We start from the raw sequence: 20,922 nt of genomic DNA, 5'->3' as shown, positions 1-20,922 counted from the left end.
GAAAGGGGTGCTGAGGGGCTGGCTTCCTGAATCCTCCGCGGCAGCTGGTATGAGCAGTGGGAGGGCTGCCAGCTGGGCGAGGCACCAGATGCCAGTGGGCAGAGGTGCATCCGTCTGGGCCTGTCCCTGGCACCAAGCCAGGCCTGAGTCACGCTGCGCGGCTGGCTCCCTTCCTCCTCACTCACCTCCATGCTGCGCTAAGGGGGCCCGCCCTGGTGCTGGCTGCTGCCGGTGGCTTTGGGCAGGCATGAGTGCAGGGGCCAGAGGCCGAAGTTCTGCCCCCAGCCTGCTGGGCCTCCGTCCTCCTCCCCCGAGTCCTGCTTAGGTTAATTATAACTCTGACCTGAGTGCCCTGTGACGCCACGCCCTGCAGCCCTGCCTGGAGAACCAGCCACCAGGTAGGGGAGACTTCCTGTGCCTGCGGGTGTCAGACTGGGTGGGGAGAGGGGTCCTGGGGGAGGAGCCCTGGACTGGAGCAGGTAAGGAGCTTGAGGCGAGGCAGAAGGGTTCCACACAGGTGTCCCTGGAGACAGCCAGGCCTGCCCTGGAATCGCCGCTCCTTCCTCCTCCCGTGAGAGTCTTCTGTCCCCCAGGTCCATGTCTCAGCCATGCTCCCCACCGATGTGCCCCCATCCCACCTGGGCCCCTCAGCGCTACTGCTGCTGCAGCTGCTGCTGCCCCCCACATCTGCCTTCTTCCCCAACATCTGGAGCCTCCTGGCTGCCCCCAGCTCCATCACCCACCAGGACCTGACCGAGGAGGCGGCTCTCAATGTCACTCTGCAGCTCTTCCTGGAGCAGCCGCCCCCAAGTCGCCCCCCCCTTCATCTTAAGGACTTCCTGGTGAGCGTCCCTCAGTCCTGTCATGTCTCATCCCAGCCAGATTCCCCAATCCCTTGGGACCACTCCTCCTTGAGGGCCCTGCTTGCCAAGAGAAAGGAACCCCCCTTTCTCCCTCCAGTCTCTACCCTCTGCAGCAACAACACCCAGGAGCCCTGCTCCTAAAATCAGGAGTCCCCCCCCACACTCAGAGAGGTCCAAGATTGCCCCCCCTCTAGGGCCAGCACCTTTAATTCCTTCCACGCCCAGCCTTGAGTGCCAGTTGCTGAGGGAATGTGAGCAATGGCCAATCCGAGGGCTTTCCTGGGGTTCCCGTCCCTACCCCTCTCCCAGGGCCGCACCCTCCTCGCCGATGACCTCTTTGCCGCCTACTTTGGACCTGGGTCCCCTTCCCGGAGGTTCCGAGCAGCCTTAGGCGAGGTATCTCGTGCCAATGCAGCCCAGGACTTCCTGTCAACTTCCAAGAACGACCCTGACCAGCACTTTGATGCCGAAAGGCTGGGCCAGGGGCGCACACGACTGGTGGAGGCTCTGCGGGAGACCGTGGTGGCCGCCAGAGCCCTTGACCACACCCTGGCCCGCCAGCGCCTGGGGGCTGCACTTCATGCCTTGCAGGTGAGAACAGAATTTGGGTACTGGTCAGAGGGCTTCTTCCCTGCCAGCCTTCCAGTGCCCCAGATGGTCCTCCTTAGCCCTTTCTCTAGAAGGGATTGGGGCACTGCCTGAAGGCCCTGAGTCCGAACTGGCAGTACTTCCTGTGGGAACAGCCCGGAAACCACTGCGGGAACCCACTGCGGCCGGAGAGCAGTGAGGGTGAGAGAGGAAGGTGCTGAGGTCAGAGGCGGCCACTCAAAGACCTGCGGTTGAACTCTGAGGAGATGGGAAGAAACCCGGGGAGACTCCTACCTCAGTGATGCTGTGGTCTGGGCGATGGAAAGAGAGCAGTGGAGGGGCCTTGGGGCGTCCGACAGGAGTCAGGCTGGGAGGAGGCTTTTCCGGTGGGGAACTCACAGGAGTGGCGAGGTAGGGCTGGACACTGAGAAGAGACTAGCCCCTTGTTCCCCTTCTCCTCCCTTCCCTGGGACCAGGATTTCTACAGTCACAGCAACTGGGTGGAACTGGGGAAGCAGCAGCCACACCCTCACCTCCTTTGGCCAAGGCAGAAGCTCGGGAACCTGGCACAAGGTACGGCCGTGACCCCAGTGGTTGGGGGATGCTCACAGAGCCACCTCTTTTCAGCACAGCCAGCCACCATATCACATCCAGAGGTCATATAGAATGTGATATCGCTTCATCTCTGGAACGACCTGTGAGGTCTCCCAGTCTAACCAAAGGCCAGGTCAGGTCAGTGGCTTCCCTGAGGTCACACAGGAAAGGACTGCCAGGTCTAGGTTTGCAGACCTCAGTTGAATTCTCTTTCACTTGGCTTCTACCCGCGGTGGATCTCACAATTCCCTCAGCCTTCCAGCTGAACAATGACCCAGAAGCTGCCTTTTGTCCATTACAAGTTCATTTCCTGTCCACAGTTCACAGGGGGTACAATCCCCACAGGATTGGTCCCCACACTTCTGGCTTTTCTAGCACAGTCCCAGTCTCAAATATTCAGTCTTAACACCAGCGCATGAACTCCAGGTTTTTGTTCAGAAAGCCTAGAAGGGTATCTATGAAGGCCACCTGTGGGCTTTCACCTTTTCCAGCTGAGGAAATGCTGAAGAAGCTTGGGAGGATGGGGATAAGGGTCAGAGCAGCAGAATCTTGGGTTCTAGACCTCAGTCCTGTTTTCCCAGTGGGAGATCACACCTGCTTTGACTGTCACGAGTTGAGCTGTCCCGGAAATTTGCTAGGCTCCACACTCCTCACCTCTGGCTACTTTGGAACTCATCCCTCCAAGCCTCCAGGTACCAGACAGGAAAGCCCCCAGAAGTAAGGGAGAAAGTCGCTTCCTTTGCCCTGACCCTGTCCCGAGGCATCTCTGTGCTCTACGCCTTTGTCCCACTTTCTGTAAGAAGGAGAGGCTGTTGGGAAGGGGATGAAGGCCCCTGAGGCGGCCATGATTTGGTGGGGGTGGGAAGCAGCTTCTTTCTCAGCTAATGACTTCTCCACGGCCCAAGGACACCTCCTGGGGACTGCCTGGAGGGCTCGGGGGACCCATCCTGTGCTGTGTGACTGACCCCTCCAGATTTGCCCTCCACTAAATGTCATCACTTCCTGCTGATCCTTTGCCGAGCAGTGAGAGGGTCAGGCCAGGTCAGAAAGGACCCCATTTTCTTAGGAAGCAGTGGGGATTTTTTTACCTCCACCCTCCAGATCCCTTTTCCCAACCCAGGGAAATGTAGCCATGGGGGCCATTTTGACCGGAGCAGCTCCCAGCCACCACGGGGAGGCATCAACAAGGATAGCACGTCCCCAGGCTTCTCCCCCCACCACATGCTGCATCTCCAGGCTGCAAAACTGGCCCTTCTGGCCTCCATTCAGGCCTTTAGCCTCCTGAGAAGCCGCCTGGGAGACAGGGGTTTCTCTAGGTGAGTGACCTCCTCGAGATGGGCTCCCTAATGGATAGGTGCTTCTGGGGCAGCTGAGAAGCCAGGGGCTGGGGACAAATGTGCAGACCCTTCAGTGTGTCTCTGGCCTGCTCCCCAGGCTGCTGGACATCAGCCCAGCCTCCAGCCTGAGCTTCGTCCTGGACACCACAGGCAGTATGGGTGAGGAGATCAACGCTGCCAAAATCCAGGCTCGCCGCATTATGGAGCAGCGACGGGGCAGCCCCATGGAGCCCGCCCACTATGTCCTGGTACCTTTCCATGACCCAGGTAACTGTGGTCTGTCCGGGATCGTGGAGAAAAGCAAAGTCCAGGGCAAGGGGTTAATGGTGGGGCAGTGGGCCTCATAGCAGTTCCTATGCGTAATGCGAGTGAGCCTTTCCTGTGCGCAATGAGAAATAACCAGCCTCTTCTTCCACTGCTTCCAAAATGGCAGCACTTTACATATGAGTTAATCACAATCCATGCTTAGGCAGGTGGCCTCTGCTTTCTTAGGCTTTGGTGCCAATAAGTCATTTTCAATTCTCTCCATTTCCAGTAGTTAGAGGCTGAAATAAAGATGGGGTGTTGGTGGGCCCAGGCCTCTGCGAAGTGTCTGAGACAGTTACATGGTATTCCTTTCCCTGCTGAACTGGAAGTCAGACAATCTGCCTGGGTCAACCAGTCTTACTGTGTGTCCTTAGGTTGGTCATCTAACTGCTCTTTGCCTAATTTCATCATCTGTAAAATGGGTCACTACTAGCCTTATCCTGCCTATCTTCCAGGGTTGAAATGATCATCAATAAAATGCCTGTAAGACGAAGAATTCCCTAAGAGCAGGGTTTGAGTCGGATTTGCCTGCATAAATCTCCTAGTGGCTGGCATTTAATAGGGGCTTATCACACATTTGATGAAGATATGAATAAATGAGTAATTAAGAATTTAGCCACTTATGTGTCAAAGCACTATTCTAACATTTACAAAATCATCTCCTTTAGTCCTCCCAATAACCCTCTGAGGTAAGTACTATTATCTCTGGCTTTTCTGGTGAGGAAGCTGAGATCCCAGTTGTTTTTTAATACTTACATGCATACCCAGAAAGGCACACTCAGGACCACAGGAAGTGCTGCCATTTTGTTAAGGAAATGAGGTCCACCTTCCCACCAGAGGTACCTAGCCCCTGCCCTATCCTGCCTATATAAGGGAATGTTGTTATTTGAATACTTGTCCAACCCAAGAGCCCAGTGGGCCTCTTGAGTGGGTAGGAATGAGGGGAGCTCTCTCCTTGCTCATGTCAACCTCCTTTCCCCCTCCCCAGGGTTTGGCCCTGTCTTTACAACCAGTGACCCCGACAACTTCTGGCAACAACTCAATGAGATCCATGCCTTGGGGGGTGGAGATGAGCCTGAGATGTGCCTGTCAGCCCTGGAGGTCTGCCCTGCCCCCTCTTCTTTTATTCTTCCCCCCCCCTTTCCAGGCCCCACCACCAAGGGGAGCTAGAGCCTCCTTGGGATTCCACCCCCCACCCCGCCTTCAGAGCATGATCCCCCTAGCTTCACTCTAGGGTTCCAGGACCATATTGCCTTCTACTCTGCCCTCCTTACTCTACCCATCCACTGCTGGTGCCATTTTTAATACCAGTACTTTCCCTCCTTGCCAGCTGGCCCTGCTGCACACACCTCCACTCTCAGACATCTTCGTCTTCACTGATGCCTCCCCCAAGGATGCCTTTCTCACCAACCGGGTGGAATCCCTGACTCAGGAGCGGCGCTGCAGAGTGAGCATAGCTGGTGGGAGACCCAGTGTTAGCCACCCAGGGATGCAGGAGACACTGTGACAATCTCATAACAATGTCCCACTGCACTATGGTGGTTGAACCAGCCTTGGCATGGGGTGGGAGCAGTACAATGAGTATAACTTTTCATGATCCCTTAAACAATACTAAAGAGTGGGAGGCTCTACCCTTACTGATGCTGAATTCATATTTGAACCTGCCCCCAATAAACCATTTGAAAAACTGGAAATCTATTAATAGTTGCCAATAACCGTTTTGTGGATAACATATGGTGACAGTTACAACAGAGTGGCAACCACTAACTGAAGATGGGAGGCCGTGTCATGGGGAGCCCCTGCGTAGCAGCCAGAGGGCAGACATACCTTAGCACTAATTGTGAGCTCCGTGGAAAGCTGGAGCGCAGGAGGTCCTCATTTACAATGGTAGATGGCCCATGGACACCTCAAGTACTGGCCTCCCTTCTGGGCACAGGTAACATTCCTGGTGACTGAAGACCCATCGAGGGGTCAGGGCCGAGCTCGGCGTGAGGTCTTGTCCCCTCTGCGTTTTGACCCATATGAAGTGGTGGCCCTGGCCTCTGGAGGAGAGGTGATCTTCACCAAAGATCAGCACATTCAGGATGTGGCAGCTATTGTTGCGGACAGCATGGCTGACCTGGTGAGTAAGTGTAGGGAACAGAGGGACCAATGCTTTCAGCTCAGAACTGAGGGGATAGGTGCCACTGCATTTCTCTTTCTCATAGGAGAAAGGGAATGGCTCCCACTGCTGTGTTGCCAGAAGGGTGGGGAAGGAAGTTTCTCTCCCTCTGAGATCCATGGCCACCCACCATCCACATTGCTCCTTCCATATTAATACCGCCGTCCCCTCCCTCAATATTAGTCTCCAATTTTCTGTCTTGGGAGCTACCACAGGAAGTCCTGCCATGTTTTAAGGGACGGGGGGCAAGAAGTGATTGACTCATCCTTAATCCCTCGCCTCCAACTTTGTCAGTGACCATAGCTCATCCCTGGTCCTATGCCCCTCTCTCACTGTACCCCTTCTCCAGGTGTGACTTAGTTTCTTTCTGTCTCCACCTTTCTCCTGTCTTTGTTCCCACCTCATTCCATGCCTTATCTTCTCGCCATATTTTGGTCCTGCCCATTCCTCAAGGTGACCCTTCCCCTGGAACCTCCTGTTGTGGTCCCTGGGAGGCCACTTGTGTTCAGTGTGGATGGACTGCTCCAGAGGGTCACAGTCCGGATCCATGGGGACGTCAGCAGCTTCTGGATCAGGAACCCTGAAGGTACTTCCATGTGTGTGTCTCAAGGCAGAGGGAAGGACTGATAATGGAGAATGAGAGGTGATGTACTAAGGGAAAGGAATTGTTTCATGTGACAATCTCTTGCTCCCCACCCCCACCCAGGGGTCTCCCAGGGCCAGGAGGAAGGCCAGGGACCTCTAGGTTATACTCGCCGCTTTGGGCAGTTCTGGATTGTGACAATGAATGACCCTCCACAGACGGGGACCTGGGAGATCAGGGTCACAGCCAAGGGTAACCCCAGGGTGAGAGTGCAAGGTAAGGAGGAGATCCCTGGGGAGGGGAGGGGAGACTGCAGAGCTCGGAGAGCACTGTCAGTGACACTCACCTCAGGAAGGTCTGACTGCCTTTCCCTCCCTCAGCCCAGACCTCCCTGGATTTCCTCTTCTTCTTTGGGGTCCCCCTAGAGGATGGCCCCCACCCAGGCCTCTACCCCCTGACTCATCCAGTTGCAGGTACATCTATTCTCCCCCAACTTGTTCATTACCTTTATATTTACAAAATTCTACGTATATTTAACTTTCTGTTGAGTTAAAATTTACATATAACAACGGGCACTAAAAAGTGTGCAGCTGGATGGATTTCATATAATACACCCATGTAACCATCACTCAGTTCAAGAGTTAGAATATTCCAACACCTCAGAACTCCCTTCTAACCCTCTCCATCAAGACGCCTCAGAGGTAACTCCTATTCCCCATCGCTAATCCCCAGAGGTAGGCCCTATTCTGAAAGCCGTTCATTCATTCTTTTCTCCTGGTCTGCGCTCCTCACGCAGACCACTGTTCTCCCCGCCCTTCCCCTGTCGCAGGTCTCCAGACCCAGCTGCTGGTAGAAGTGACAGGGCTGGGCTCCAGGGGCAACCCTGGACATCCTCTGCCGCATTTCTCCCACGTTGTTTTTCGAGGGGTCCCTGACGGTGCCGAGCTGGGCCGGGTGCCTTTGGAGCCAAAGGGACCCCGGGAGCGAGGCCTCCTCTCGGCCTCGCTACCGCCCACGCTTCTGTCTGCCGCTGGATCCTTCTCTCTGGAGCTGATTGGCCAGGACGGAGGGGGGCGGGATCTGCACCGGGCGGCCCCCCAGGCCTGCGCGGTGGTCCCTGTCCTTCTGGAGGTGAGACGCTAGGGCAAGGTGTGGCTGGGCCTGCGGGGGAGCTGGGGCCGCTCCTCCTCTGACCCGCAATCCTCCGCAGCTCAGTGGCCCCCCGGGTATCCTGGCGCCGGGCAGCAAGGCCCCGCTCAGCCTCCACATCGCCAGCTTCTCTGGCCCTCAGGATCTCGATCTTACGACATCTGTCAACTCCAGCTTCGCTCTCACTTCCAACCTCTCCAGGTGAGGCCGCTGAGCGGTCCTGCTTCCTTCTGTCCCCACCTTTCGGTTCCCGAGTACGGGATCCGGTTCACGCTCTTTAAGCCCCCGCCTCTGGCCCCTTCCGATTGTCGCCTCCTCTCCTCCCCAGCGCTTGGCTCTTCCCTGTCCCGAGCCTGGGCTTCCGCCCCACATCTGTACCCGCTCTACAGGGTTCGCCTGGAACAGAATGAGTCCGCCTGGGGGCGCCTGTGGCTGGAGGTCCCAGACGCAGCCGCCCCGGACTCCGTGGTGACGGTGACCGTGACTGCTACGGGTCGAGAAGCCAGCCCAGTAGCCCCGACCAATGCCTTCCTCCAGCTCCTGGTGCTGGCCCCAGCCCCGCAGGTGAGGCGCCCCCACTTTCCATCGCTCGGTAGGCTGGGCAAGGGGAAGCTTAATTTGGGCACAGACACCCTGATGGCCTCTCCCTCTTCTCCCCAGGACCAGTTCGCTGCCCCTGCCCACTCGTCTGGCCCCGTCCTCACCACGGCCAGTCCTGCCTTTCGTCCCTCCCCTTTGGTGACTTGGGGCAGGGCTGGGGGAGGGCCGGCAGGCAACCCCTGGTGGGGCACACTTGGAGGGGTGCTGCTCCTCCTAGGCCTGGCCTCCTGGTGACAATAGCCCCTAGAAGGAGGGGTCTCCAGGGCTATTTTCAACCTTACCCCATTGGTGAGGAGGTAACATGGGCCTTGGGACCCTACCTCTCCTAGCTGGGCTGGAGGTTTTCCTTCTCATGCACTTGCCTCTTCTCTTTTCTTAGCAAGACTGGGAGAGAGGGCAGTAGATTTCCCACAATGCACTTTTCCTAACCCTGGTGGGAACCAAACCCAAGACTTTTTTTTCCCACTAAAAGAAAATGGTTTATTCGGAAAAAGAAATAGAATGAAGGAGTGCGTGCACACTCACCAGCCACCCATGTGGGAAAAAGAAGCCCAAGACTCATTTTTGAAGCAAGTTATACTTTCTATTTATATGTTCTACATATTTATATCTACATATTCTACATATTTATATCTATATAAATAGATATAAATCTATTTATATGTGGAATAAAGTTATTCCACAACTTTATTCCACGACTTGTTCCTGCTCTCCCAAACTCAGGTAGAAGGGAAGATAAATGGAGAGCAGAGGAAGGTTGGGAGTGGGGTACCAGGAAGTGTTATTTATACAACTGTTTTTATTTGAAATTCTGGAGAAGCTTCTATTTTATTTTTGTATTTAAAGCTGAAGGACAGTGTCAATAAACATGTCCTTTCCGCAGAGGGATTTCAAAGAAAGATCATTTGTGTACATCATATAGGAGAGTGAGGGCGTAAGATACCAAGAAGCTGAAATGGAAGTTTTCAGGAGCAGAGAAGAAACTTTACAGCAGGATGTCTTTGGACTTCAGTTGACACTCTTCCCCCCACCCCCAGCCATTTAGCTGTTGAGTCAAGAAACAGAATAAAGAAGCTGGTGGTTCTGACTCAGCCTCTTCTGTCACCAACTGAGGGGAATGAGAGGTTTAGACACTGGTGGGGCCCCCTCCGACCCTTGGGGCAGCCCGGCTGAGCTATCTCCCCTTTTGGATGAAGGACTTCTTTCTGCCATCTTGACAACTCCTGGAGAAGAGGAGAGAAACAGTTTGGGCACCTGTGCTGTGCTCTCCCTCCCCCCTCCAGTGTACCTGTTGCTGCTACAAGTTCTGCTTCCTTGGCCTTCCTTCCAGTCCTGGGTGGCGCAGGAACTAGCCTGTTCAAGGGACCAGGGAGACCAGGGGAGGATACTCACTATTCTCTGTGAAACCAGTGCTGACCCCAAGTCCCCTTTCTACCCCAACTTCCCAAAAGTCTGAATTAAAAACAATAAACTCACCTTCCCCTGAATCAGATTCTGCAAACAGATGTTCACCTTTTGAATCTGGGCTAATGGGGTGCCACCAGGTTCTGAGTGTAAATCTGTTAGAAAATTGTAAAGAAGGAGTTGGAGGCTGAGGATGTGGTGATAACTTGAGGCCCATCTGCCACTCTTCTATCACCACAGGCCATTCTTCTTTTCCATCCAGATCCCCTCATCCCAATATCCCTCCAAGGCAGGTGGAAAAATCCAGTACTCTCCATTCCATCTCTTTAACAGTTCAGTTTCTCCATCCCATTCAAACAGCACAGTACCCCCTTTCCTTATTCTTTGTGGATCCTCCCTGTCCATCCCGGATCCATTGGAACAATCCGGGCCACCCCCCCATGCCAGTGGAGTGATCCAAAGGCTGTTCCTCTGAAAGGAAGGCAGACCGGCCTCCTCCAATCCCAACAATGAACACCAGCCTCACACTGGGTGGCATCCTGTCATTACAACGCTGCTTCCAATTCAGGTCCCCGCCCATTAACTCTCCTCTCCAGGGTGGTGTCAGGCTACGTCCACACACCCATCCCTGTGCCCTGTCCCCGTGCGCCCACCTCAGGGCAGCCCCTTACCTCACCACGGGCCCCCACACGGCCCTCAGACCAGTTCTGGCCATGTTCCAGCAGCTCCAGCCCCTGCCACAGGGCATCTCGTTCCCTCTGCAGAGCCTGCATCCTCTGCAGCTGGACATGCAAGAAACAGAGGCTGCCTCACTCTAGCAGGAGCCCTGCTTGGGTTCACTGTCTGGTCACTGAACGTGAGTCCAGACTGGCCACTGAGGATCTGGGGGGGCAAGGGCAAGCACAGGGGAAGACTTGTGAGTCCTGAAAATCGATTGGAAATGTCAGGGGCAGGTGTAGGAGGAGGGCCTTCCCCTCGGTCCTCCTGTTGGACTAATACTCACCCAGAGGATGAAGCTCCAGGCCCCTGGGTCGTGGGGGCTTGTCCCCAAGGGTAGCAGCAGAGCTGTGTAGGGGGCCTGCACCAGGGGCCAACCACCAGGACTACAGCTCCCCATGGCTCTAACGTGGCTCCACCCGAACCACACCCATGGGTGGCCAGGGCTGCTCCCTCCCCTCCCCCTGCCTTGTACCATGGGTCCTACCTCTCTTGTGGCCTCAGAACCCTTCCTGCTGTGTCTGCCCCCTGCTGAGGCTGGGGACATCCCTGTACATTTGTGGAAAGACATCTGCCCTGGGCTCCTGTCTTCCCTCCCACCGGTTTTTGTAGGGCCTGTTGAAGTTGGTTCTCATGAAGGCCCCCCGGGTAGAGGCCCTGGCTCCCTACAGCAGTGTCACTGTATTTCTAACGAAGCCAGACAGGCCCCTCTGTGGACTCCTGCTTGGAGTTGCATCTGTTTCCTATTCTCTTGCTTTGTTTTGGATAGTCTAAGGAAACAATAACTTTCTCCAAAATAAACTTTATTCCTAATATGAAACAAAAATTTCCAGGGAAACTGAGAACTCTGGGTCTGAAGAAGATAAAGAGACAGAAAGAGCACGGCAGCCCAGCGGGGTTTGGAAAGTGGAGGAGGACTGAGGAAGGGCTCTCAGAGGATGGTGGTGGCCGCAGGCAGCACTTCCTGACTCATGAAGATGTCCAGGTCCAGGCTGGTGTCTTCCAAATCCAGTTTCAGAAACTTCTCTACTAATGTCTGGCAGCTGAGAGGAGAGAGCACAGTGAGATTTACGGGGGAATGGGTAACCGAGTTTCTGAGCAGAGAGGAGAGGCTGTGGCACAGGAAAGCTGGGACCTTGAGGATTTAGGGATTTCAGAAAGAAATAGTGGGTCACTGAAAGCAAAGCGGCTCTCCGAGCCCCTGAAAGGGGACAAGAGCTACAGAAGATGCTAGAGAGAACAAGGGCCTGGGTCACACACTCACTTTTCCATTTGCTTCTCCATTTGCAACTCCTTGACGGGCCTGATGGGCTTTCCACTGCGGATCAAGTCTGAGACCTAGGAAAGGGAAGGTGGTGGGGGGGCTGGGTAAGGAGAGGGGACTAAGGATCAGAAATCCCATGGGCCCAGAAACCCAGGCCCCTGAAAGGAGCAGGGACAGCGGAGTGGAGCTCTGAAACAGGTGGTTGACACCTGGATCTCATCACCTCCTTGCCACGAGCAATGAGTTTGTCAGGAAGCCTGGCCTGGGCAGCTGTGTGGGAGGCATGGCTGGCGCTGGCAACACCTTCGCAAAGCTTATAGAAGAAGACAAGGTCGCTGCCATCCTCACAGGTCTCCATAGTCTTAAAAGAGAATAAAAGGGGACAGTGTGACATCATCACTCTGTTTCCAGCCCCGAAACCCTTGGTCAGTCCCTGTGGGCAGTGAGAAAAGGGAAGGGACATGGTCTCTGCTCAGGGAGCCCCTGTTCTGATGGAGGAGCCAGTCCCCAGCTTGGCTTAGGGGTCCCAGGGGGCTGGATTAGTTTCCTCACCAAACACTGCACAAGGGGCCCCTGTGGCAGCAGCTGTAGCTGAACCAGGCTCAGAAAGTTGGTGGCCACAAAGATGTGGGGACACATGGGTCCTAGTGCCAGCCAGTGTCGGAGCACAGCGGCCAGAAGTGCGAGCCCATCCACCTGTGCAGAGGACGGGGTGAGGATGCAGAGCCATCGGTGCCCATGTGCCCCCAGCGCCCTGGCCTTTCCCATCTCGTGCTTTTCCGCTTCCCTCCTGCCCACACCCCCCTCCTCTGTTCCTGAGGTCCAGCCTCCTGCTGCTGCCCCTCTGCCCTCCTCCATTTCCCCTCCCTAGCGCCTCATCAGTTTCTTCCCTCACCGTGTTGGTTCCCTTTCCGAATTCATCAATAAGGACCAGAGATTGCTGGGTGGCACTGTTCACCGCTTTTGCCACCTGCTGGGCATCAGGCGGACAAGGGAGAGTTCTGTTAGCCTTGGAGGCCTGCAGCTCACGGACCACCTGCCTGGGCCAGAAGCTGCTTGTACGGCACCCACATACTGGGCGGCAGAGTCTTTAACAGAGAGGTGCACAGTGCCGCGTGCAAAGCAAGGCTTCAAAGTGGGTTCCCCAGGGTAGAGGGCAGGCAGCAGAGGGCATGTTTGTCCCGTTCTCATCACTTTTCAGGGGTAGAGCTCCTTCCCATGACCCCTGCCCCAACCCCACCTCTCTTTGCCCCCTTTGACCTGGTTGAGGTCGATCATGAAGGTGGAGAGGCCAAGGGAGATGGATTCGCAGCTGTGAATTCGGGTGAAGATGGCGTCTACCGCCCCGATTTCGGCCTCCTCTGCTGGCACGAAGCTGCCCACCAGGGCCATGAACGTAATCAAGCCCACCTGGACAGGGGAGGACATGGGGCTGAGGTGAGGGGAGGCTAAAATGAGGGTGAATGATAGCTCCAGGGGGGTAGACACAGTTTAACAGAGGATCACAGCCCCGCCTGCTTGCTGTAGAATCAGTGCACAGGGACGGGGAGTGGGCAGAAGCACAGGGCACGGCGGGACCTATGCAGAGGCAGAAGGGAACTGAGGCCATGGAAAGATCTAGTCGGCATGGCTCTCCCTCAAGTAGGGAAGGGAACACGTGAGGTAGAGGAGCAGGGCATGTGGATTACGGTCTCTTCATGCGAGACGGGCTCAGAACTGGGCAGGAGGAGCTGCAGGGACTGGGTTGGCTGGCAGGCGGGGGATGAGATGCCGGAGAAGATGCCAGAGGCCCAGGGCGTAGGACTCTCCTACCTGCTTGAGATATATGCTCTTCCCTGAGGAGTTGGGCCCGGTGATGACCTTGACCCTCCCTTTGTCCCCACCGCATTCTGTGGGGTTGGGCACGAAGGTGCGTGCACAGAGTTCCATCAGAGGGTGTCTGCAGTGTGTGGAGAGGTACCACGCACATGGCCTGTGGATCCAGGTGGATAAAGCCCCCAGAATATGGGGTCTTGGGGCCCCTCGTGCCTATGCCTCTACCCGTTCTCACCTGCCATTCTGGATTCGTACCCCAAGGAGCTGGGGGTTGTAACGGGGCCTCGAGTAGCCATAGTCCCGGGCAGCACTGGCAAGAGCCAGCAGGACGTCCAGGCGGGAGGCAAGGTCCAACACCCGGGTCAAGACTGCCGCCCGTGCCAGCACCTGGCACTGCAGCTGGTACATCAGCAGGGTCTCCTGGTCTGAGGGTGGGGGAGGGAGGAGCTGGCGTCAGCACCAGGACGATGTGAAGGAGACACAAGCAGGTCAGAGGGACCTGGAAACAGGCTTGCAGACACAGGCTGAGACATTCAGAGGAGAAGATGCAGAGTCAGAGTGAGAGCGCAAGAGCAGGAAGAAAGGCGCCTGTCAGAACCATCTCCACGCTGCCACCCCCTCCAGCCTTTCGCTTCTCCTCACCCCGGATGTCGCAGTGCAGGTCCCCCAGCAATGCATCCAGCTCTTTGGTTCCAGCACTGCGATAGTGCAGCTTCTCCTCTGAGAGAAACTGGGTAAGAGGGTTCATGCTGTGGGCTTCGCATCTCTTGCTCCTCATCCTCTCCCACCTTTCTAAACCACCACCCGACTTCTTTCTCCTTTGCCTCAGAGCTAATAAAGGTCAAAGTAAAACTGCAGAAGAGAGCTCCCATACTGGGCAGTGCTGATGGGGTCAGCTGCTCATTCACTTTCCTCATCACCTGCCTGCGGAGGTCAATGGTCTTACCATGAAGTCCAGTCCCTCAATCTCAAAGTCACTGGCCTCCACCATGGAAGGCAGGCGGGGAATAGAAAGAAGGAAGCCAATCTGGGGAGAGAGTAAAGAGGAGATGAAGCAGAGTGATGTAGGAGAACCTTCCCTCCCTAGAGGGAGCCAGAGTCCCTTGTGTCCCCAATGGTCCCTCAGGGGGCTAAAGTCACCACAGGGCTCGTGTTCTTCGGTTTTCTCATCTCCCCGTGTGTCCTTCCCAAGCCTGTTGTCTCCCCTAAAGGCCTCTAGAGGTCACACCCACCCTCCTGCCCTCACCAGAGGGATGTAGATGACACTGCATGAAGGAATACGGGAGTCCAGATTCTCCAGCTCCTTCCGAGCCACCTCAGTGAGGAAACTGGGAAGTCCCACCAGCCTTCGTTTTTCTAGCAGGGTGGAAGACACGTGGACATCAAAAGGAAGATTCTGGTTGGTGTGATCATCCCCAGCTGTAGTGGCCACCTACCAAGGATGGCACCCCATCGCTGCGGGGGGGCCCTGTTTCCGGGCTCACAGGCCCATCCGCACACCCAACACTCACTCTCATCAATTTCAGGATCTATGTTGGGGAGGACTGTGAAGCGATTTGCCGCAAGGCTGCCCTCAAAGTCCACCTGAGGAGACAAGAAGTCCAGTCGCTCATCATCCGGCACATCTCTCGGTCCTGTTCCTCGCTGCTTCTCAGCCGCAGTTCTCCCTACAATCGCCGCTTTAACCCTCCAAGCACACCCCTGAGTCCTGCCGCCTCCTCTCACCATCCCGTTGTTTAGTCATCCAGCTGAGCTCCACGTCCCCCAAGCTCCCCATCTTCCACAGCAGAGCCCAGGCGCTCCCCATTCTCCTACCCGATCCCTTGCCCCTAGGTCCCGGGGCTTGGCCTTTTTCTTCCCACTCACCACTTTCCCAATGAGGCTGGCCATGTGATGCAGGTCATCGGAGAACTCTTGGGCAATGTCCTTAAAGAGCTGGATGGACGGGGGCAGGGAGCGACAAGCATCCCGCAGGCCCAGGGCACTGTACACGGTCTGCAGGAGACGAGGACAGAGAAGGGTAGCCCACAGCCCGCCAGGCTGAGGCGAGGGACAGGGATGGACAGAGAGCGAAGACCAACAGGGAAAACACAGTATCAAAGACAGAGAGAAGCTTTCAATGGCAAAAAAGAAACAGTGAGAAAGGAAATGTGCCCGGCACTGCACTAAGCACTGCAGACAGCCAAGATATGGTCCCTGTCCCTGAGCTTATGGCCTAGTGCGCAAGACACATTTTTAAAAAGAAAAGGTTATTATGGGTGGAGAGAGGGGCAGGGATAGAAGCTAGAATCAGTTGACTATACCTTGTTTGGGAGACTTGACTTTGGAACTATGCAAATATTTTACATAATTATACAAATTAAATTTTAAAAAGAAATCGCTAAAAATCAAAAATAGAAACAAATGAACATAAATGTATATCCATGCAGTGACATAACCACACAGAGAGGAACTATTCCAAGTAACTAAAACACAGTAATTTCTATATCCCTAGTGGGGACAAAAAGAACTGTCCCTCCTCTCCCCTCAAAAAATCACAACGGTTTTCACTAGTAACATACTTGGTAGTAGTGCCAGTATTGCTATAATAAGATTGTTGTGGATGTAATATAGGAAAAAGCAAATGAGTGACACTCTAATTTTATCATTCCTAGTGTGACTAACAACCAGAATTTCTAGAGTGGAAGAAAGAAATACCGAAGAAGATAAGTACAGTAAAGAAATATACAAGATAAGCACCCTGTGGTTCTGAATTTAAAATGGTGGTATCAGTACTAATTTATCATGTATTTTATTTTTTAGAAAGTTCCTAAATCTGTCCACAGAAAAGGCCTAGAAGCAATAACCAAAACACGCTGAGCACCCTCTAGCATTCAGACTGTGGTACAAAAATAACATTTTTCACTAAAAGGAACCTGGGCTCCTTGGAGAAATGTCTGGTTCCACGTCAGAACCAGGCAGTATAAATTATATATCTGGTACATCTTGTCAAACCAGTGAGCAGGGAAGCTATCACAGTCTACTGGGGTTGTGTTTAAAGAACTCAGAAGCCAACTCCAGAGGCTCCCACTGGCAAAAGATGGAATAATTTGAATGTATAGATTAAAAATGCAGTGGACTGAAACACCTGTGTAAATCTGTAAGTTCATAATGATACTAAAACAACAACAACAAATTCATTGGCTACCTGGGAGGATGTCAGGGGACTAAGTTACTAAGATGACAGCTGGTAAATAAAGGCAGAGAAAAAAAAACCAAGCGATTTTCTATGATATAAACTGTATTACTGGGTAACCAAAGAGCAGATGAGAGGAAGTTTTTCTTTCCAGAAATGTTATGGCTGATAAATGAAGAATGACAATATTAGAATAACCACTTTGGAATCCCTAAACAACTAATGGACTTAGGTATTAAACACAAAAACCTGCTAACACGACAAAAGGAGAGACAGGTATATCAGACATTATATTCTTTTACTTATGAAACAGTATTTTAAAAAATCAAACTTGAACCTGATCAAGATTCTAGATTCAACTATTAATTTATATAAATTCTAGAAGAGACAGAAACATGTCAAAAACACCTAGGGAATATAATCAGCAAAATCTACACTAAGGGATGCTCTATAGGACAAATAACTCAAGCTTCTTCAACAGGTTAGTTGCAAGCAGAATGAGAGAGAGAGAGAGAGAGAGAGAGAGAGAGAAACTCATGCAAAAGACTTAAAGAGACATCATCCTATTGCCATATGTTTAGCATATTTGGTTCCTAATGAAACAAACTGTAATTTTAAAAAAAGCGTGACATTTAAGAGATGATTAGAAATTTAAAAATCAGATAGTTGATATTAAAGGATTGTGCTAATTTTTAGGTAAGGTGATGGTAGTTATTCTTTTTTTAAAATAATTTTCTTTTAGAAACTATGCTGAAATACTTATGTATGAAATGATATGATGCCTGGTAATTGCTTCAAAATAATCCAGGAATAGAAAGTGGGAGAAGATGTACATGAAACAAAATTGGCTTTAGTCAAAGTGTTGAAGCTGTACGGTTGGTTCATGGGAGTTCATTTTGTTACTCTAAATTTGGACAATTTCCACAATACACACTTTTAAAGTTTGGGGATAAAGTTGGACGGGGCACCCAGAGTACAGAGGGTCTAGAACACCTGCTGAGGGGCTTAACTCGAACTTCTGGGATTAAGAAGGGCGGTCCTACCTTGTAGAGCACCTGCCAGTCGCTGACCTTGGTGTGGGACAACTTCATGCGTTTCAGAATCAGCTAGTCAGACAAGGGACAGCCACTGTTTCCCCCCTCTCACCCGAACGCCCCTCCAGAAGCCCAGTGTCAGCCCTCAGCCCCCTTCCCCACCTCCTTGCCCCCACCCTGGGCTCACAGGCACATTCCTGATGTGACCCAGCAACCGATGCAGCATCTGAGCCATGTCCAGATTCTGGGGTAGCAGGAAAAACTGAATGACGTCCAGACGGGAATTTAGTTCCCGCAGATCCTGAGTTGGACGTGTGAACCACAGCCTGGAAGTGAGGGTTGGGGTGGGGAGACCAGAAATCACATCTGTTCCCATCATTGTCTTGATCTGTTTGTGAAAATGTGTTTGCAGGTCCCTGGCAATGTGGCAGTGTGTGCCTGTGTTGGCAAGTACAGTGTCCCATCTGTGCAGGGGTGTTTACATATATCTACTGAAAGTCTCTGGCTCTGAGCGTGATTTTGACGGATATGGCCATGTGTCACTCCATGTGGCTATGTGACAGGGCTTGTCAATATTTTAGAGGGAGAGCAGTGTGTTGAAGCATTTGCACGCCAACGCTTTCGTTCTCTCTGTGGCTGAGTAGGAGAGAGTGAGTCAGAATGAGTTTATACTCGTATATCTGTATTTAGCCGTGAAAGTGTCTGGGTGTAATAGCACAGACGTTCGTCTTTTCGTGTTCTTCCTCTGAAAGTATATAATTGTCCCACATGCAATGATAAGTCCTCAATTCATGACAATGCTCATCTCTGCAAAGAAAGGATTGGGGAGGGATCCTTAAGGGGCTTCAGTAACACTGTGTTGTTTTTAAATTGGCTGATGGAAACACAGAGGTTTATAATATTATTAATATGTATGCCTTTAGTGTCTGAGGTATTTCCTAATAAATTAGTATGCAGAAATGTCTCATCTGTGTTTGCCTGATTCTGGGCGTCCTTATCTCCCTGGGTTAGGAAGGGTGTGAGCCTCTGTAAGGACCTGTGAGCCCACAGATTCTTCTCTAGTTAGAGCAAGCCATTACGCATATGATTGTATATTAGAGCGACGTGTGGAGACACTGGGGCCTGGGGATGTGTATTTCACACCGTAGTCTACGGCCCTGGGTTAAAACACGCAGGTTAGAATGAAGCGGAGGACTCAGTTTTAGGCACGTCTGCTCCTTGGGCACGGAAGCCTCCACCCAGGGCAATGTAGGCCAGGCTATGGTGCCCAGCCCCACCTAGGGGAGCACGTGAGCCTCACAAAGACAACTTTCTTGTAAATCATCTAGATTTTTACTGCTAGTGCCAGATTTTAGTCAAGCCCAACCTTCCTCATTTTACAGCTGAGAAAATGAGGCCTTAGAGCATAAGCAACTTGTCCAAAGTCATTCTGCCAGTAAGAAGTAAAGCTGGGTCTCAAACCCAGGTCTCCAGATGACTAGGCCAGTGCTCTTTAGAGTATACTGTGACCTTCAGTCACCCTCCTGGTGCCCAGTCAGCTGTAAGGCAGCGGGGGCCTCGGCTCATCGTTCAGGTTGATTCCATGCCCTGGAGGGTCCTATCTGGGGAATCTGCATTCCTCCCCACCTTTAATTCAGTTTTCTTCTCCTCACATCCCTGGCTGAGATTAGAGATCTGCAGCTGAAGCACTGGAGAACGTGTGCGTAATTAAATCACCCACCAATTACCTGGAGATGACCTCAGAGGTTATCCTAAATTCACCTCCAAAAGACACACACTGCAGGGTGGGTGAGGCGGGGAAAGGACTGTGCCCCTGCAGGCTAGCCAAGGTTTCTGCTCTGAGTGTTTAGAGATGATGTCACATGTGCTTGTATCCGTGACCGGGCAGGCACTGAGTTCACACAGGTCACAGCTGTGAGGCCAAGCAGACTCACCAACTGCTAATTCCAACTGATGTGACAGTGCAAGCAGAGAACATAAACAAGCACCGTGTGATCACAGGCGAAGGGGCATGTCCGGCTCCTTACAGCGGCCTGGGGAAGCTTCAGGAAAGAGGAGATAGTTGGGTTGCACCTTGAAGAGGATGTAAGATTTTGACAGGGGAGAACAGGGATTTATGCTGTCCTTTTCAGAGAGGACAGCATAAATACAGGCAGGGTGTTTCGGTGATGGCCAGGGGCCCTAAATGATGGTAATACGGGATAGATCTGATCAGAAAGGATTTTGGAGGGGCTCGGGAAGGAAATTAAAACTGGGGTGATGGGAGTGGTCCTGAACATCATACCGCCAAAGATGCCAATCTTCATCCTGTAAGTAATGGGGAAGCCTCCTGAGGTTTATTTTGTTTCTACTTAAGGTTTTAAAAAGGTGCAGAGACATGCTCAGATCTGTTTTGGATTAACAGGTATTTTAGGATGAAGGATAGATTGAAAAAAAGAACAGAGTAGAGGCACAGACACCAATTTGGAGGCAAATGCAATGCTTCAGGTTAGAAATGATGATAGGTAGAATTAGAGTGGTAGAAAGAGGGAGAAAGGGGTGGCTGAGAGAGCCACTGGAGGATAGAGTCAGTAGGCCATAGTGAATAACTGAACACGGGAGTGAGGGAGAAGCATCAATCCCAGGTTCAGAGCTTGAGAAGCTGCATTGCCAGCAATGCCATTAACCAGAAAAGGGAAGCAGGAAGAGGAATGAAAGGTTCGGTGGGTGTCAGTCTGGAGCCTCTGAGTTTGAGCTGCCTGTGGAAACTACAGGTGGCAACGATGTATAATGAGCAGTCAACGTATGGGGCTCTGAACTAGACACAAATTTGAGAGTCATCAGACACAAATTTGAGAGTCATCAGCTCAAATTTGAAGTGTGGTTTTTATAATTAGAGATATTACCATGTGTGCATTAGGGTTCTGTGATTGCGTTTCTGCTGCTAGAATGTGTGCAAGTCTGCGTATCATCAATGGGTATATGCGTATGTGGATATGTGCTGACGAAGTGAAATGAGGGTAATCCCAGCTGCCACATGGGGTCGTTGTAAGGATTAAATGCATTTAGCCACCATCGCGGAAAGGGCAGTTGGTTTTGTTACCACCACGTGGCGTGGTGTTTGTGCCTGGAGACTGCATGCATTAGCCTGCAGCGCGTGGTGAGATCCACTTACCTGAGCAGCTTCTCTCCACACTTGCAGCGGCATCTGTTGAGGATTCCTGTGTGGGAATGGGCAGGGGAAAGCATATGGGCTGTGTCTAAGCTGAGGCATCCAGGTCAGAGATTCCAGTGTTGGGCAGGCAGGCCTGGGGGGTATGCCCCAGATACAGAACACCAAGGCAGCCAGAGCC

At 52.7% G+C, this 20,922-nt stretch overlaps 3 protein-coding genes across 10 annotated transcripts in view; 1 reads left to right on the top strand and 2 right to left on the bottom strand.

Moving 5' to 3' along the window:
- The first annotated feature begins 157 nt into the window (after positions 1-157).
- VWA7 (von Willebrand factor A domain containing 7) lies at positions 158-9,682 on the top strand. 6 transcript variants are annotated; one of them, XM_033102938.1, is made up of 17 exons: positions 158-398; positions 594-842; positions 1,173-1,454; positions 1,928-2,024; positions 2,627-2,737; positions 3,166-3,361; positions 3,480-3,649; positions 4,677-4,789; positions 5,019-5,135; positions 5,625-5,810; positions 6,303-6,435; positions 6,556-6,708; positions 6,813-6,905; positions 7,262-7,563; positions 7,643-7,782; positions 7,971-8,145; positions 9,219-9,682. In XM_033102938.1, the coding sequence occupies exons 2-17, from the start codon at positions 609-611 to the stop codon at positions 9,231-9,233; spliced, it is 2,517 nt and encodes an 838-aa protein (XP_032958829.1). In that variant the 5' UTR covers positions 158-398; positions 594-608; the 3' UTR covers positions 9,234-9,682. The 6 variants fall into 6 exon arrangements, with proteins under 6 accessions (XP_032958829.1, XP_032958825.1, XP_032958828.1 ...); XM_033102934.1 differs by having other exon boundaries at positions 9,104-9,682; XM_033102937.1 differs by having other exon boundaries at positions 9,065-9,682.
- Positions 9,234-10,524, bottom strand: SAPCD1 (suppressor APC domain containing 1). The gene is given in 5 exon segments (XM_033099666.1): positions 9,234-9,404; positions 9,470-9,504; positions 9,507-9,572; positions 9,654-9,813; positions 10,239-10,524. Coding segments are annotated over 5 exon segments (516 nt in total). The 5' UTR covers positions 10,359-10,524; the 3' UTR covers positions 9,234-9,269.
- Positions 10,525-11,088: 564 nt separating this feature from the next.
- The window catches only part of MSH5 (mutS homolog 5), a 20,168-nt gene continuing 10,334 nt past the window's right edge, over positions 11,089-20,922 (bottom strand). For 2 of the 3 annotated variants that reach the window (XM_033102941.1, XM_033102939.1), the window contains 16 exons: positions 20,745-20,790; positions 17,778-17,916; positions 17,600-17,662; positions 15,248-15,376; positions 14,893-14,965; positions 14,628-14,737; positions 14,328-14,408; positions 14,024-14,111; positions 13,617-13,806; positions 13,379-13,505; positions 12,827-12,976; positions 12,462-12,539; positions 12,119-12,262; positions 11,790-11,927; positions 11,567-11,640; positions 11,089-11,345 (listed from right to left, as the gene is read on the bottom strand). In XM_033102941.1, the coding sequence (XP_032958832.1) occupies positions 11,234-11,345; positions 11,567-11,640; positions 11,790-11,927; positions 12,119-12,262; positions 12,462-12,539; positions 12,827-12,976; positions 13,379-13,505; positions 13,617-13,806; positions 14,024-14,111; positions 14,328-14,408; positions 14,628-14,737; positions 14,893-14,965; positions 15,248-15,376; positions 17,600-17,662; positions 17,778-17,916; positions 20,745-20,790 (1,742 nt within the window). In that variant the 3' untranslated portion in view covers positions 11,089-11,233. The remainder of the gene's footprint in view (positions 11,346-11,566; positions 11,641-11,789; positions 11,928-12,118; positions 12,263-12,461; positions 12,540-12,826; positions 12,977-13,378; positions 13,506-13,616; positions 13,807-14,023; positions 14,112-14,327; positions 14,409-14,627; positions 14,738-14,892; positions 14,966-15,247; positions 15,377-17,599; positions 17,663-17,777; positions 17,917-20,744; positions 20,791-20,922) is intronic. The other variant, XM_033102942.1, reaches the window with a different exon arrangement.

The sequence above is a fragment of the Rhinolophus ferrumequinum genome, chromosome 3 (assembly GCF_004115265.2).
Source record: "Rhinolophus ferrumequinum isolate MPI-CBG mRhiFer1 chromosome 3, mRhiFer1_v1.p, whole genome shotgun sequence".
Classification (NCBI taxonomy): Eukaryota; Metazoa; Chordata; class Mammalia; order Chiroptera; family Rhinolophidae; genus Rhinolophus; species Rhinolophus ferrumequinum.
Note: the sequence above shows the minus strand (reverse complement) of the source record. Positions and strands in the feature narration are given on the sequence as shown.

What these genes read in the sequence shown, in the direction of transcription:
- VWA7 (XM_033102933.1), top strand. Translation starts at nt 609, where the DNA reads ATGCTCCCCACCGATGTGCCCCCATCCCACCTGGGCCCCTCAGCGCTA. An exon ending in TCATCCCTCCAAGCCTCCAG is followed by an intron (nt 2,738 to 3,165) that starts GTACCAGACAGG and finishes TTCCCAACCCAG; the next exon opens with GGAAATGTAGCCATGGGGGC. An exon ending in TGGTCCCTGTCCTTCTGGAG is followed by an intron (nt 7,564 to 7,642) that starts GTGAGACGCTAG and finishes AATCCTCCGCAG; the next exon opens with CTCAGTGGCCCCCCGGGTAT.